At 42.4% G+C, this 13,594-nt stretch overlaps 1 protein-coding gene across 1 annotated transcript in view; it reads left to right on the top strand.

The window, feature by feature from the left end:
• Positions 1-13,594, top strand: part of ACMSD (aminocarboxymuconate semialdehyde decarboxylase) — a 59,091-nt gene that overhangs the window by 17,803 nt on the left and 27,694 nt on the right. Inside the window, exons 4-7 of the mRNA XM_061135369.1 lie at positions 3,683-3,732; positions 5,087-5,323; positions 10,324-10,417; positions 12,942-13,037. Coding sequence (XP_060991352.1) covers positions 3,683-3,732; positions 5,087-5,323; positions 10,324-10,417; positions 12,942-13,037 — 477 coding nt within the window. The remainder of the gene's footprint in view (positions 1-3,682; positions 3,733-5,086; positions 5,324-10,323; positions 10,418-12,941; positions 13,038-13,594) is intronic.

Raw genomic sequence — 13,594 nt, 5'->3', positions numbered from 1 at the left:
TCTGCAGTTTGCTTCAGCACAGTACACAGAACATCCCCACTGACACACACATGGGGTGGCAGCAGGAGCAGCTCCAAAAAAGTAATCATAGAGTCCCACTATACTCTACAATAAAACCAATCCAAACATTTGAGAGGGGAGAGTTAGGACATTTTTGTTTCCTAGCTAAATCAGTAACAATTTCTAAGAACCGCTTGCATTCCTTATCCTATATTTAGAAATCAAACAAGTCCCCCAGTTTAAAAGAATTGTGAAAGCCTATCTAAAATATGATATGATGGACGGGGATGAAAAATAAATAAAATTTAATTTTTAAAATATGGTGTGACAGCCACATTGTGCTCTCACTTGTCATTACCTGGCTGGCTGTGCCACCAAGGAGGGCATGCTCCAACAAGAGCACCCAGCCTTCCGGACACCCACGGGCCATGCCCAGGGGCTATGATGAGGAACCCCCACAATAACACTGGCAGGCCTAACTTTTAACATCAGTGGTCTAGATTTAATGCAGAAAACAAAAGGCTCATACACACAAACAAACAAGTGTGGATCTACCACCTTTATAACCAAAGACAAATGCATGAGAAGTTCAAATACATACACAGAGATAGCAGGAGACATTTTATTCTAAGGTCTGCACAAATTGAGTTGAACTATCAGCCCCAAAATGTGCAGGCGGTCTCTGGCAACTCTAAGCTAGATGGGCTTCCCCAGTGGCGTGAGTGGTAAAGAACCCATCTGCCAATGCAGGAGACATAAGAGATCCCTGGGTTGGGAAGATCCCCTGAAGGAGGGCATGGCAACCCACTCCAGTATTCTTCCCCGGAGAATCTCACGGACAGGGGAACTTGGCAGGCTACAGTCCATTGGGTTGCAAAGATTGGGACACAACTAAGCGACTTAGCATGCACACACACACACCCACGCACTCTAGGCCAGATATTGCATTATAGATTTTTTTAAATAACTAAAAGTATGTCTAAATTGCATTCACATTGAACTTTGTAGAAAGCCTGAAGCACCTCTATAGGCCATTCCAGAGAAAATGGTACATAGGCCCCTGTTCTAGAACAGGGATGGGAGGGGCACTGGAGAGAGAACTGGCTTCCCAGACTGACAGCAGAGCCCAAGCTGAACCAGAGCTCCCACCTCTCAAGGGGAAAGCTAGTGGAAATGATGACTAGTGTCAGAACCATTGTTCAAGACTGAAGTTTAGATAAAGAATGTCCCCTTTGGTTTTGGTTGTGTGTTTCAATCCATGGCTCTCCTTAAGAGAACAGTCATGGCTAACCCTTGCTGAGCATTTAGTTTGTTTCCAGGCATTGTTCTCAGCACCCGACATGTATTAACTCAATTTCTATAACAACCATAGGAGGTAGCAACTATTATTATACCCATTTTACAGACGAAGAAACTTAGGGACAGAGGTTAAGCAATCTGTCCAAGGTTACATAACTTACAGGGGGCAAAACAGGGATTTGAACCCAGGCAGTCTGGCCACAAGAGCTTAACAGTGTATCCTTCTGCCTCTGCTGAGGTAAGAAAATAAAATGATAAAGGCACAACACAGAAGATTTCAGCATACTGTGCCATTTTCACAGGGAGACAAATGTAATTGGCAGCTCCTGGGTTACTCCATCACATTACGTGGCAGGCATTGGTTGTACCTATTCCCACCTGAGGGATGCAAAGCGTTTAGATGATTTGCTAGGGAAGACACAACAGTAAATGGTAGAGCTGGGACTGTACTTGGGACTGTCTCTCTCATTCCATCACTCTTCCAAGGGAGCTCTTCCCAAGCCTCCCTCAGGATAAGAATTGCCTGGGGTGCTTACTAGGAATTTTTTTCAGGCCCCATCCACTGAGTCAGAGTTTCTAAAGGAAGGCCTTTGAATTTGTTTTTATGATGTCACTTCTCTCCACCCCTGGCCTCTGCCCACTTTACTCAAGGTAAAGTGGTAAATTTGGGGAATGCTGTGCTATGCCAAACTTTTAAATACCTGTTTTTTTTTTTTTTAATATCAGCTCTAATTGGATTAGACTTGTTTTTTCCCCTCTCAATTCCCAGAGACTAAAGAATAGATATCCAAATAAGCCAGCACATAAATAATGCAACTTACTATGTTAATATGAAATACAGTGACAAGTGATGGCCATTGGGGTGTAGGGAAGGAGCCAAGCTGGACAGGAGCCTCATCCCACCACTGGCAGGCCATGTGACCTTAGATCCAATCTATAAAATGGAGAAATTAAACAGAATAATGTAAACAAAAGCATTTGTGTAAAATGTGAAGATTTTATAGTGGAAAGGGACTTGTCTGTTGCACAATGGACACAGATCCTATCTGTGGCAATGTTTAATGATGCTCTCTAATCAAAAGCTGTAGTGTCTAGTCCTCACTAAACAATGACTTATTTTTTCATATACGGATATGTTGAAAATGCCAGGCACTCTTCTGGACACTTACTAGGGATGGGACATAGACAGGCTCATGTGGTGTTTATGACCAAGTAAGGAATGGCACAGAATAAACAACTAACTACAGTCATGACAGACTGTAATAAGTAGCAGAAAATTAAAAGAACAGAACAGTGGGAGAGAGAATGCATGGAGTTAGGGAAAGCCTCTCCAAGGATCTGATGTTTGAACGGAGATCTTGGGGTGAAAAGGAGCACATCCTGTGATGAGCCAAAAGAAGAGCATTCCAGGCAGATGGAATAGCCGTGCAAAGGCCCTGGGGCAGCAAAGAGCTCCAAAGAACAGGCAGGAGGCGAATGAAGCTCAATGTGAGCAGGAGAGACTGTGTGGAGTCTTATACCATGTTCAAGTCTGGATTTTACTCTAAGTGTGATTTTACTCTAAAAGTACTTGGAAGTTTTGAATAATAGAGTGACTTGATCTAAGTTTTAACACTTACTCTGGCTTCCAAGTGGAGAACAAACTGTAAGAGGACAAGAGTGATGGTAGGAGACCAGCTTGGAGGCTTCTGCAGCAGTCCCCATAGGAAATGCTGGTGGCCTGGACCAGGCAGTGGCAAGAGATGGGGAGAGGTGAGTGCCTAAAAGGAACTGGAGCAGAGCAAACAGGACTTGCTGTCGGGTTGGATGTGGGTTTGAGGGAAAGAGGGCCCATCCTTGGTTTGGCAGCATCTCTCCCAATACCCCAGCTCCAGGAGTGTGACTATCAGAGAGCTTAGGCATCCTGGATGCTGGAATCTGGAACCACACTCAGGGCCTCATTCTGGGCATTCCAGACAGTGGGACTCTACCCAGACTCACTTAGGAGACGAATTACAGGGCCAGGAAGGTGACTGAGAAATATACTCTGTCATGCATGACCTAAGATGAAACACCTTAAAAAAAAAAAAAAAACTGATGGGGAAATGCCTTGCTTAAATACAACTTCACAGTTGTTGAAATAACCTTTGAAAAATGAGCATTTTAGTTTTTCTTCAATGATCTCATTTTTGTCCAGCCTTTCCTTCTCCTCTTAGAACTGAGGCTGAGGGATGAGGGAAGCCTAGGGCACAGACCCTGAGAGAAGGAGACACGGAAGACACAGTGAGGGAGGGGAGAGCAGAAGGAAGGTGGGATGGAGACTTGCTAGGCTCCTCGGCCCTGGGAAATGCAGAGGTGCCTGGGTCATTCTTCTCACTGGCTTTGCCTTTGTGTCTGTGTCTAGGAGTGACTGTGCAAGCCCTTTCCACGGTTCCCGTCATGTTTAGCTACTGGGTGAGTGTGAAATCTCAATCCATCTCTTTGGTGAGCAAAGGCTCACATCCAGTTCCCTAGTAAGGAGACAGGTGTCTCAAGTCTTGACATTGCCCACCCAACTCTCCTTTAGAGATCAGCAGGGCCCCTCACACTTGCACCGTTCTCTCCCAGGCCTGTCTTCCTAGTAATGTCCTTGCTCTAGAACTCCAGTGTCCAGTATGGTAGCCAATAGCTGCATGTTTCTATGTAACTTGAATTGTATTTCCACTGGACAGCACAGTTGTAGACTCAATCTTGACCTCCATCAGAATGACCTATTGACTCATTCCTGCCAAGCAAGGCTCAGTAACCGACAAGCCAGTTTATTCTAAAGTGATAAAGATTTTGAGGTGATAGGAGTGATGATGGTGGCCTAATATGTTGCCTCTCCCATGGAAATACACACAATTCAAAACAGGATTCCTTGAGTTGGATGTCTTTCCCCAAGTGATTAAATCTTGAGTGCTAAAAGTTTCAGGCATGATGGCAAGCCTGCAAAAGAACACTTTTGTAAGTAGTTGGAGGTACACTAAGTACCCGCTCAACTAAATAAATATTCAATCACGTGGCAATTTAAGGCGCATTGGAAATACCACTTATTCTCACCTCCTCCACCTATGCTCATAATTTCAGTACTAGTGATTCAATACTTATCTGTTCCTATGATGAAATTCACCACTTAAAATAAAAATACCCTAAGACCTCAAGATACCTGAGTTTACCTGATTGGGTGCTATTCTAACTGGACAACTGGCATTGCTGGAGAGTACCAAATTCTTAGCAGTGGGGTGGGATGATGTTGAAAAGAAAGACAGAAAGGAAGGAGGGAGAGTTAGGAAAACAGAAAGCAAACTTTGTCTGCATCAGCATCTTGCTAATAAGGTAACTCTTTGAGTGTCAGAGCTAACAGGAAGGACAAGGAGAAAGACAGGGACAGGAGAGGTTCATGGGCAGCCTGACATCCCCAAGGAGATGTGACAAAAGGTGCCCTGATATCTGGCTCAGTTCCTGGTGTGGGTAGAGGGGAGCCCTGCAGGCTCCTATCTGGGTTGGTGGGTGGTCTGCCCTCATTCTGTGTCTAGTGTAGGGTTCCAGGCCCTGATTACATCAGTTTTCTAATTAATCCGCAATGTGCTAGCAGTTTTCGTTACCTTGGTAATGACTGGCTTCTGGGTCTTCTGTGGCCAAGTGCCTATCTCAAACTGTGCTTCAGGTTTATGAGGTGTAAAGCCACTGGGCGGGACAAATGACTGAGCCTAGAGGAGGTGCTGAGCAGAGTAAATATCCAAAGTAGGTTTTGAACCATGTGCTTTCCCTTGCCTGTCTCCACCAGGCCAAACCTCAGGACACTTTAGACCTGTGCCAGCTTCTGAACAACGACCTAGCTGCCACCACTGCGAGCCACCCCAGGAGGTTTGTGGGTCTGGGGACGTTGCCCATGCAGGCCCCTGAGCTGGCAGTTAAGGAGATGGAGCGCTGTGTGAAGAAGTTGGGCTTTCCCGGGGTTCAGATCGGCTCCCACATCAACGAGTGGGACCTGAATGCACCGGAACTCTTCCCAGTGTACGCGGTGAGTATGAGGTGCCACAGCATGGAGCGGGTACTGTGCTGGGCGTCCCTGGGTTGGAGAAATGCCTGATGACATGCTGGATGCAGGGGGAATGTGGAAAGAGCTCCCCCACAGGAAGGGCCATCCTACTAGAAAAGGGACACGTGAAAATGCTTCCCAGGTCGGCCCTAAGTTAACTCAGTGAAATCTCTCTTCTTTTGAGCCCTCTTGCGCTCCTTTTAAAGTTTAATTTGGAATAAAATAGATAACCAACAAGGACCTACTATAAAGCACAGGGACCTCTGCTCAACATTCTGTAATAACCTAAATGCAGAAAGAATTTGAAAAAGAATAGATACATGTATATGTGTAAACAAGTCACTTTGCTATACACTTGAAACACAACATAGTTAATCAACTGTGCTCCAATATAAAATAAATTTTTTTTTAACTTTAAATAAAGAGGTTTCATTTGGAAGCCAAATTATTACCCATATCACAGCCACTGTGCAGAAGGATCAGGTTAATGACAAGCCCCAAAGTATTTACTTTTGCTTTGGAAAAAAATTCTTACCATTTTTCAAAATTATGAAGTAATCCAATTGTGGAAAATATAGAAAAGCATAAGGAGAAAAATAACTGTACATAAAATTTTAAAAAGCAACAAGGATTTACTGCATAGGACAGGGAATTAAACCCAATACCTTGTAATAACACATAATGGAATATAATCTGCAAAAAAAAGAAAAACAAATCACTATGCTGTACATCTGAAACTAACACAATATTATGAATCAACTATATTTTAAATAAATAGGAAAACAAAAATAACCCATAATTCTGCCACCCAAAGATGATTAACCATGGTTAATAGTACATTTATCTTTTTATATGCATACATCTGCATATTTTATATTTTAATGGAATTGGAATTCTATTATACATTTGATTTTATATTCTAATTGAGAATTTCTAACCTAAGTGAAAATTCTCTCAATGCGTGACTTAAAATAACTGCATAGTATTGCAATATGTCTTGTTTTATTTAACCGACTCTCAATTAAGATACTTTTTAAAACATATATTTTTTTAAATGTAGTATAATAAAAATATTCAACAAAAATATACCATCACAATGTTAACATTTGATGATACTAGATAGTAAGCGTATAGCTGTTCATTGTACTATTGTTTATAACTTTCTATATTTGAAACACTGCATAATAAAATATATCTTCAAAAATGCAGTGCCAGCAATTTCTGAAATATCCAGCAGAAGAGTCCACAATCCCACGGTCCTCTCTACTTTGGGAGGTTCTTTCTGTATCTAAATCTGCTTTCCTTAATTTCAGAATTCAAGATGCTTAATTCTTTATTCAATTGCATTTTTAAAAAATTTCTTACTTCCCTCCTGGAATTATAATAGTATCATTTTTGGTTATTTTCATTGTAAAAGCAAAATCTTCAGTAATGAATTAAGTAGATGTTGGTGGACCCATCAGGTACTATAACCACTGATCATTTATTTCATTTATTATTTATTGAGCTCTGACTGCATGCAGGATGTTTTCCATGTCTGTGTCTATGGACACTGCCCACCAGTTGGGGGACTGCCTGTTAAATTGCCTCCCAATAACCTGAAAGATTTAATGCTCCTCTAAATATTGAACTCCCAGAAGATGATTGGCTGCAGTGGCTGAACTGATCCAGTGACTGATTTCTAGAAACTTTAATAAGCTCTGGAAAGAGGATTTATTTACTTGCGTATAAAATTGTTTCAGCACAGTGTGAGCAAGCCTTCAGCTACAAGTCATTTTATTATTCATTGGACTTGGCTTTATGAATTACTAAGGTGCTCAGAAAGAAACAGCAGCCAGTTGGGGTCCAAATAGATATTGTCATTTATGTGATCAGTTCAATTAATCATTCTAACTAGGCTGTTTTGGGGTCTGCCAGTCTCTGTGGGGATTCAAGAAAGCATCCTGGCCCCATTTGACTTGTGATGTCCTGGGGTTGACAGCACATTTGTTTGGTTAGCAAGACTTGCCAGCCTTACCACTAACTTGCTGAAACAAATGAGAGGAGTTTCTGTCATTGCGAGGTCAGCCAGAGCTCCAGAGCACTTGATTGTCCCCCTAATCTCCTAGACCTTTGTTCTCATGTGAACCCAACCACATGTTCACATCAGTTTTTAGGTATAAAGATGACTTTGTTGTATGAGGCAGAGTGGTAGCGGCAAACTGCCTACCATTTATTAGCCAGAAGACCTCAGTTACTTACTTAGCCTCTATCTGCCTTAGTTTCTCTGTATGTAAAATGGGAATAATAAAAAGTACTCCTCTCCTAAAGGATTAAACTAGTTAACAACTGTGAAATTGCTATATACATAATACATACATATATGCATGTGTGCTAAGTCAAGTCAGTCATGTCCGACTCTATGCGACCTTATCGACTATAGCCCACCAGGCTCCTCTGTCCATGGGATTCTCCAGGCAAGAATACTGGAGTGAGCAGCCATTCCCTTCTCCAGGGGATATTCCCAACCCAGAGATCAAACCCACATCTCTTACGACTCCTGCCTTGGTGGGTTCTTTACCACTAACACCATCTGGAAGCCCATATATAATATATATTATATATAATATATATATATATATATATATATAACAGCTTTGGCACACGGTCAGTCAGTCAGTTCAGTCCCTCAGTCATGTCCAACTCTTTGCGGCCCAATGAACCGCAGCATGCCAGGCCTCCCTGTCCATCACCAACTCCCAGAGTCCACCCAAATCCATGTTCATCGAGTTGGTGATGCCATCCAACCATCTCATCCTCTCTCATCCCCTTCTCCTCCTGCCCTCAATCTTGCCCAGCATAAGGGTCTTTTCCAATAAGTCAGCTCTTCGCATCAGGTGGCCAAAGTATTGGAGTTTCAGTTTCAACATCAGTCCTTCCAATGAACACCCAGGACTGATCTCCTTTAGAATGGACTGGTTGGATCTCCTTGCAGTCCAAGGGACTCTCAAGAGTCTCCTCCAACACCACAGTTCAAAGGCATCAATTTTTCAGTGCTCAGCTTTCTTTACAATCCAACTCTCACATCCATACATGACCACTGGAGAAACGATAGCCTTGACTAGATGGACCTTTGTAGACAAAGTAATGTCTCTGCTTTTTAATCTGCTGTCTAGGTTGGTCATAGCTTTCCTTCCAAGGAGTAAGCGTCTTTTAATTTCATGGCTGCAATCACCATTTGCAGTGATTTTGGAGCCCAGAAAAATAAAGTCAGCCACTGTTTCCCCTGTTTCCCCATCTATTTCCCATGAAGTGATGGGACCAGATGCCATGATCTTAGTTTTCTGAATGTTGAGCTTTAAGCCAACTTTTTCACTCTCCTCTTTCACTTTCATCAAGAGGCTCTTTAGTTCTTCTTCACTTTCTGCCATAAGGGTGGTATCATCTGCATATCTGAGGTTATTGATATTTCTCCCAGCAATCTTGATTCCATCTTGTGCTTCCTCCAGCCCAGCGTTCCTCATGATGTACTCTGCATATAAGTTAAATAAGCAGGGTGACAATATACAGGCTTGATGTACTCCTTTTCCTATTTGGAACCAGTCTGTTGTTCCATGTCCAGTTCTAACTGTTGCTTCCTGACCTGAATACAGATTTCTCAACAGGTGGTCTTGTATTTCCATCTCTTTCAGAATTTCCCACAGTTTATTGTGATCCTTTTGGCACATAGTAAGTGCTGAATAAATTTAGAGTTATCATGATTTTGAGGGTGTAAGTGACTTATTTTTATATTCTTTACAATGTCTCATATGCCAAAAGTGATCAAAAATATTTGTTAATTTTAACGGAATAGAAATGAACCATCACAGTTACACAGAATGAAGTTTTATCCTCATGAAGAGTGAAATCCCACCAAGATACCATGACCATGTGCCTTTATCAAGCACAAACCAGCCCAAGAAGTTGATACTCTCCAGCCTGCATCCACTAGTAGAAACCAACTAGCTCCTCTCCCTTCAAAAGACTTATAACTCTTCCACTCCCCAGACCCTGTTGAATTAGAAGTCCTTTCTTCACTTTGCCTGCCACTTTCAGAATCACCTGTTGTCCCAGGACTACTTCTCTATTTTGAAAACACTTATGCACACAAGTCACATTGCATCAGCCTGGTTGGCCCAAATGTTTACATGTAGACATAGGATGAATCATCCCAGCACCTTAATATATTTGGAAAAGAAATGCTCCAAGGAAATTTGCTTTGAACCGTGGCAAGCCACTAATATTAAAAACCTGTTGAGAGGACTTTTTCTAATTAAACATTGTGTTAAATAAAGGCCATGCCCTCCAGATGGTATTTCCATTTCCCAGAAGATCCTGGAGCAGTTTTGCTCGTGACATTCTTTTCAGTGCCTGCTTTGCTGCAGCACTGAGAGTGCTTCCCTTTCTCAAGTCGTCTCGCTCACAGCAGCTCAGCTGTGGCCCTGAGGCTTTGAGGGTGCCTATAGATCCCAGAAATTCCCAGCTAATGTCAGACTCGGAGAGGTCAGATGATATAGGTCAGGCCAACTTGCTTCAGGACAGTCATGAGCCCCTGACTCCCAGCCCATCACTTCCTCACTTTCCACATCATTGAGTTTCCAGGAGGGGCAGAGGAGGGAACACTCCAACTATGACTCCAATGATACAATCTGAGCAATCCTTCTGACAAAGTGGACCAAATAGGAACCAGCGGGTGAAATTTCCTTGGCATCTGAGGTGTGAGATCAATCCTTGAGTGTTTTGCCAATGCTCTTTTTAATTCTAACCAACACCCTTGTTAATTTTAAGTGTTCTTTTTAGTTAGTTTTTCAATGATTCTGTTATATTAGATCAGAAAAAACTTCAAAAATAATTTACTTATTCAGATCAATATAGAACCAGAGAAAAGAAATACCCTAAAATAGTGCCCTATATTTGCTGGCTCATCCCAATAACCTCCTCACTCTCTGATTGCTTCTTTGAAGGAGGCTGAAAGGCTGAACTGTTCCCTATTTGTGCACCCCTGGGACATGCAGATGGATGGACGGATGGCAAAATACTGGTTCCCTTGGCTCATAGGTTCGTGTCAGCTTGTGATCTGGAAAAGAGAGTCAAGTCCTTGGTGTTTTCCAATTATCTATGGATACTATTATGTCAAAGAGAGAAAATATGAATAATTGACAGGATTGTGAGTTGAGTTCTTACTCCTGTATGTATTATCTCATTTAATTTTTTTTAATTGAAGTACAGTTGATTTATAATGTTCCAAGTGCACAGCAGAGTGATTTAGTTAGGTTACTTCATTTAATTTTAATCGTATTCACACAAAACTTTATGAGGTTGACATTATAATAGCCTTTTTTTTTTGCCATGCCACATAGCTTGAGGGATCTTAGTTCCCCAACCAGGTATCAAACTCATGCTCCCTGTGGTTGAAACTCAGGATCCTAAGCGCTGAACAGCCAGGGAATTCCCTAAAATATCTATTTTAAAGATGAAGAAACTGAGTCTCGAAGTGGTTAGGTAAGCTGTGCCAGTCACATAGTTAAAAAGCGAGAAAGCAAATCTGTCTGACTCCAAAGCTACCTCACTACACAGATTCCCAAAAAGTCTCTGAAAAAAAAGCAGCCATGCCTATCTAACAGATTTTTTAGAAACCAGTGATAGCATCAGCCTTTACAAATGAGAACCCTGGAACTGTGAGTAGAAGGTCAACTTCCCCTATCGAAGGACCAGGTTTTCATGTTCCCTGTTACCTACTCTTCCCCACCTGCACTGTTCACCCATGGTTCCACCTGAGGATTAGAGGAGAGACCTCTACTAGGAAAAAGAGGCGAGATCTCTACTAGGCCTACCAGACTCAGAATAAGAGTTGGTCTGGATTCTCTTTCTGCGCTCACATTTTATGCCCCTGTTATTGCTTTTGGAGACCAATGAATTTAGTAAGGCAGCTTCCTCCCCATCCCCCACCAAATTCTTGAGCAGCAGTTAGAAGAGATAACCTAAGAAGCCCTAGCGCTCTGCAGCTTCAAAGAAAATCTCTTCCCAATTCACACAACACACTTTGACAAGTCCCACAAACATACTTGTATTGCAGCTTCCCACAGGAAAAACAAAGGAGAGCATTTACACAGAGGATTATCTCATAACTCATTTTGCAACACAAATACATATTGATCCTTTCCAGCATGCCAGGCCCTGTACTTGGCACTAAAGATATACCAGGCATGGACAAAACCTCTGCCCTTCTGAAGCCAGAGGTCACAAACAAGTCCACAGATCACAAACAAGCAGACTACTTTCAGTATTTTATTCTGGATGTAAAGGCAGTCTTTAACAGATTGGAGAATTCCCAGCAGGGGAAGGTCATGATCCAATTCACATTATAAATATTCCACTTTGTCTCCTATATGGACAGTGTATGTGGGGTTACTGTCCACGTGTGATGCTACTGGAAACTGTGCCCACAAACCACTCCCAGAGAGAGATGAATACATCATGCTTCCAGAATTCTCAAGAGGCTAAGGATTGAGGGAGCCAGGGGTTTCTCTGTCCATGGAACAGTGACAGGCCTAAGGCAGGATGAACAACCAGTAAAGCCCCATTCGGCAGCCAGAGAGTCAGCTTCCCAGAAGGCCCAGGGCTCAGTCAAGGAGCCCCCAGAGAGTTCTTTTTTTTTTTTTTTTAACATGAAACATGCTCTTTACTAATGATCCCATAGACTGTAGCCTACCAGGCTCCTCCATCCATGGGATTTTCCAAGCAAGAACACTGGAGTGGGTTGCCATTTACTTCTCCACCCCAGAGAGTTCTTAACCACAGACTGAAAAACAGTCATCTGGAAATATTGCCCAGATTGACTCCATGGAAGTGAAAGCATCAGGTGTGGACCAGCCACCTCTTCTAGAAGCACAAAGCACTTGAAATCATTCATTTTAATCCAGTTACTTTCAACTTCAGCTCTAAAGGGGGCAAAGATTTGGCAGGAATATTAATATTAGTTGATACTTTCTGAGCACTCACTAACTGGCAAGAAGTAACCATTATGATCCCCATTTTACAGATGAGGAAAACTGAAACACAGGGAGGCAACTCATATTTGTTGAGCACCTATAATGTGAAGTTCTGGCCAAGAACTTTCCCAATATCATTTTTGCAAGGCCTTGCATAGCCTTGCAAGATGGGCAGCAGTGTCACCCTTTCACAGGTGAAGAAGCCAAGACTCAAGGGCATTATATTCGTTTCAAAGGCCAAGAAGCAAAAAAAGTGAAAGAAGAATGGTTCAGCCTAGATTCACTGTACTCTACTTGACCCACTGAATCCAAAATGGAAGCTGGAAGAATCAGGACAAAAGCCAGGTCCTCCCGCTCCTTGACTGCTCTAGCCATTAGATGACTTTACTTGCAAGTGGCAAATAGGGAGTGTCCCATGATTTCTGCTTGCCAAAGTCGGCCTGCATAAAACCAAGCATGCTGGGGCACAGGAAAACTGTGTTTCTCAGCACTGATAATTATAGTAAGGTGCTATTCCCCTGCCATTAGCATCACTGAACTTCTTGTTTGTGGTGACAATCCCTATACATCATGACTGTTTCCTCTTCCAGGAATGCCAGCTGAGACCACTGCAGCCATCTGTTCCATGATCATGGGTGGAGTGTTTGAGAAGTTTCCTAAACTGAAAGTATGCTTTGCACATGGAGGTAAGACCCTATCTGTACTGGTCTGCTTGGGCTGCCAGAACAAAATACGACCACAGTCTGGGCAGCTTAAACCACAGAAATGTGTTTTCTCAGAGTTCTGGATCCATGATCAAGGTGCCAGCCGGGTTGGTTTTTGGTGAGACTCTTTTCCTGGATTACAGAAGGCTGCCTTACTATGTCCTTACCTGTCCTTTTCTGTGTGTGTTCACAGGAAGAGAGAGAGAGAGTTTAGGTGTGTCTTCCTCTTCTTATGAGGACCAGTCCAAGCTTATGACCTCATTTAACCTTAATTATCTCTGTAAAGGCCTTATCTATAGATACAGTCACATTGGGGATCAGGGACACAGTTTTGGAGGGATACAATTTGGTCCTTCTAGTCACTGTTCTAGTTATAAAATATATGATGTTTCAAGGACCAAATTCCACTCTTGCAGACAAGTTTAGTTTGGCTGGCACAGCTTACTTGATTTTGCTTTGGTTTTTATTTAAATGTCTCTTGTTAGACCATAAGCTCTCCAGTTTGCAGTAGTTTCTACCATTCACTATTGTTTAAAAAT

The sequence above is a fragment of the Dama dama genome, chromosome 33 (genome assembly GCF_033118175.1).
Source record: "Dama dama isolate Ldn47 chromosome 33, ASM3311817v1, whole genome shotgun sequence".
NCBI lineage: Eukaryota > Metazoa > Chordata > Mammalia > Artiodactyla > Cervidae > Dama > Dama dama.
Note: the sequence above shows the minus strand (reverse complement) of the source record. Positions and strands in the feature narration are given on the sequence as shown.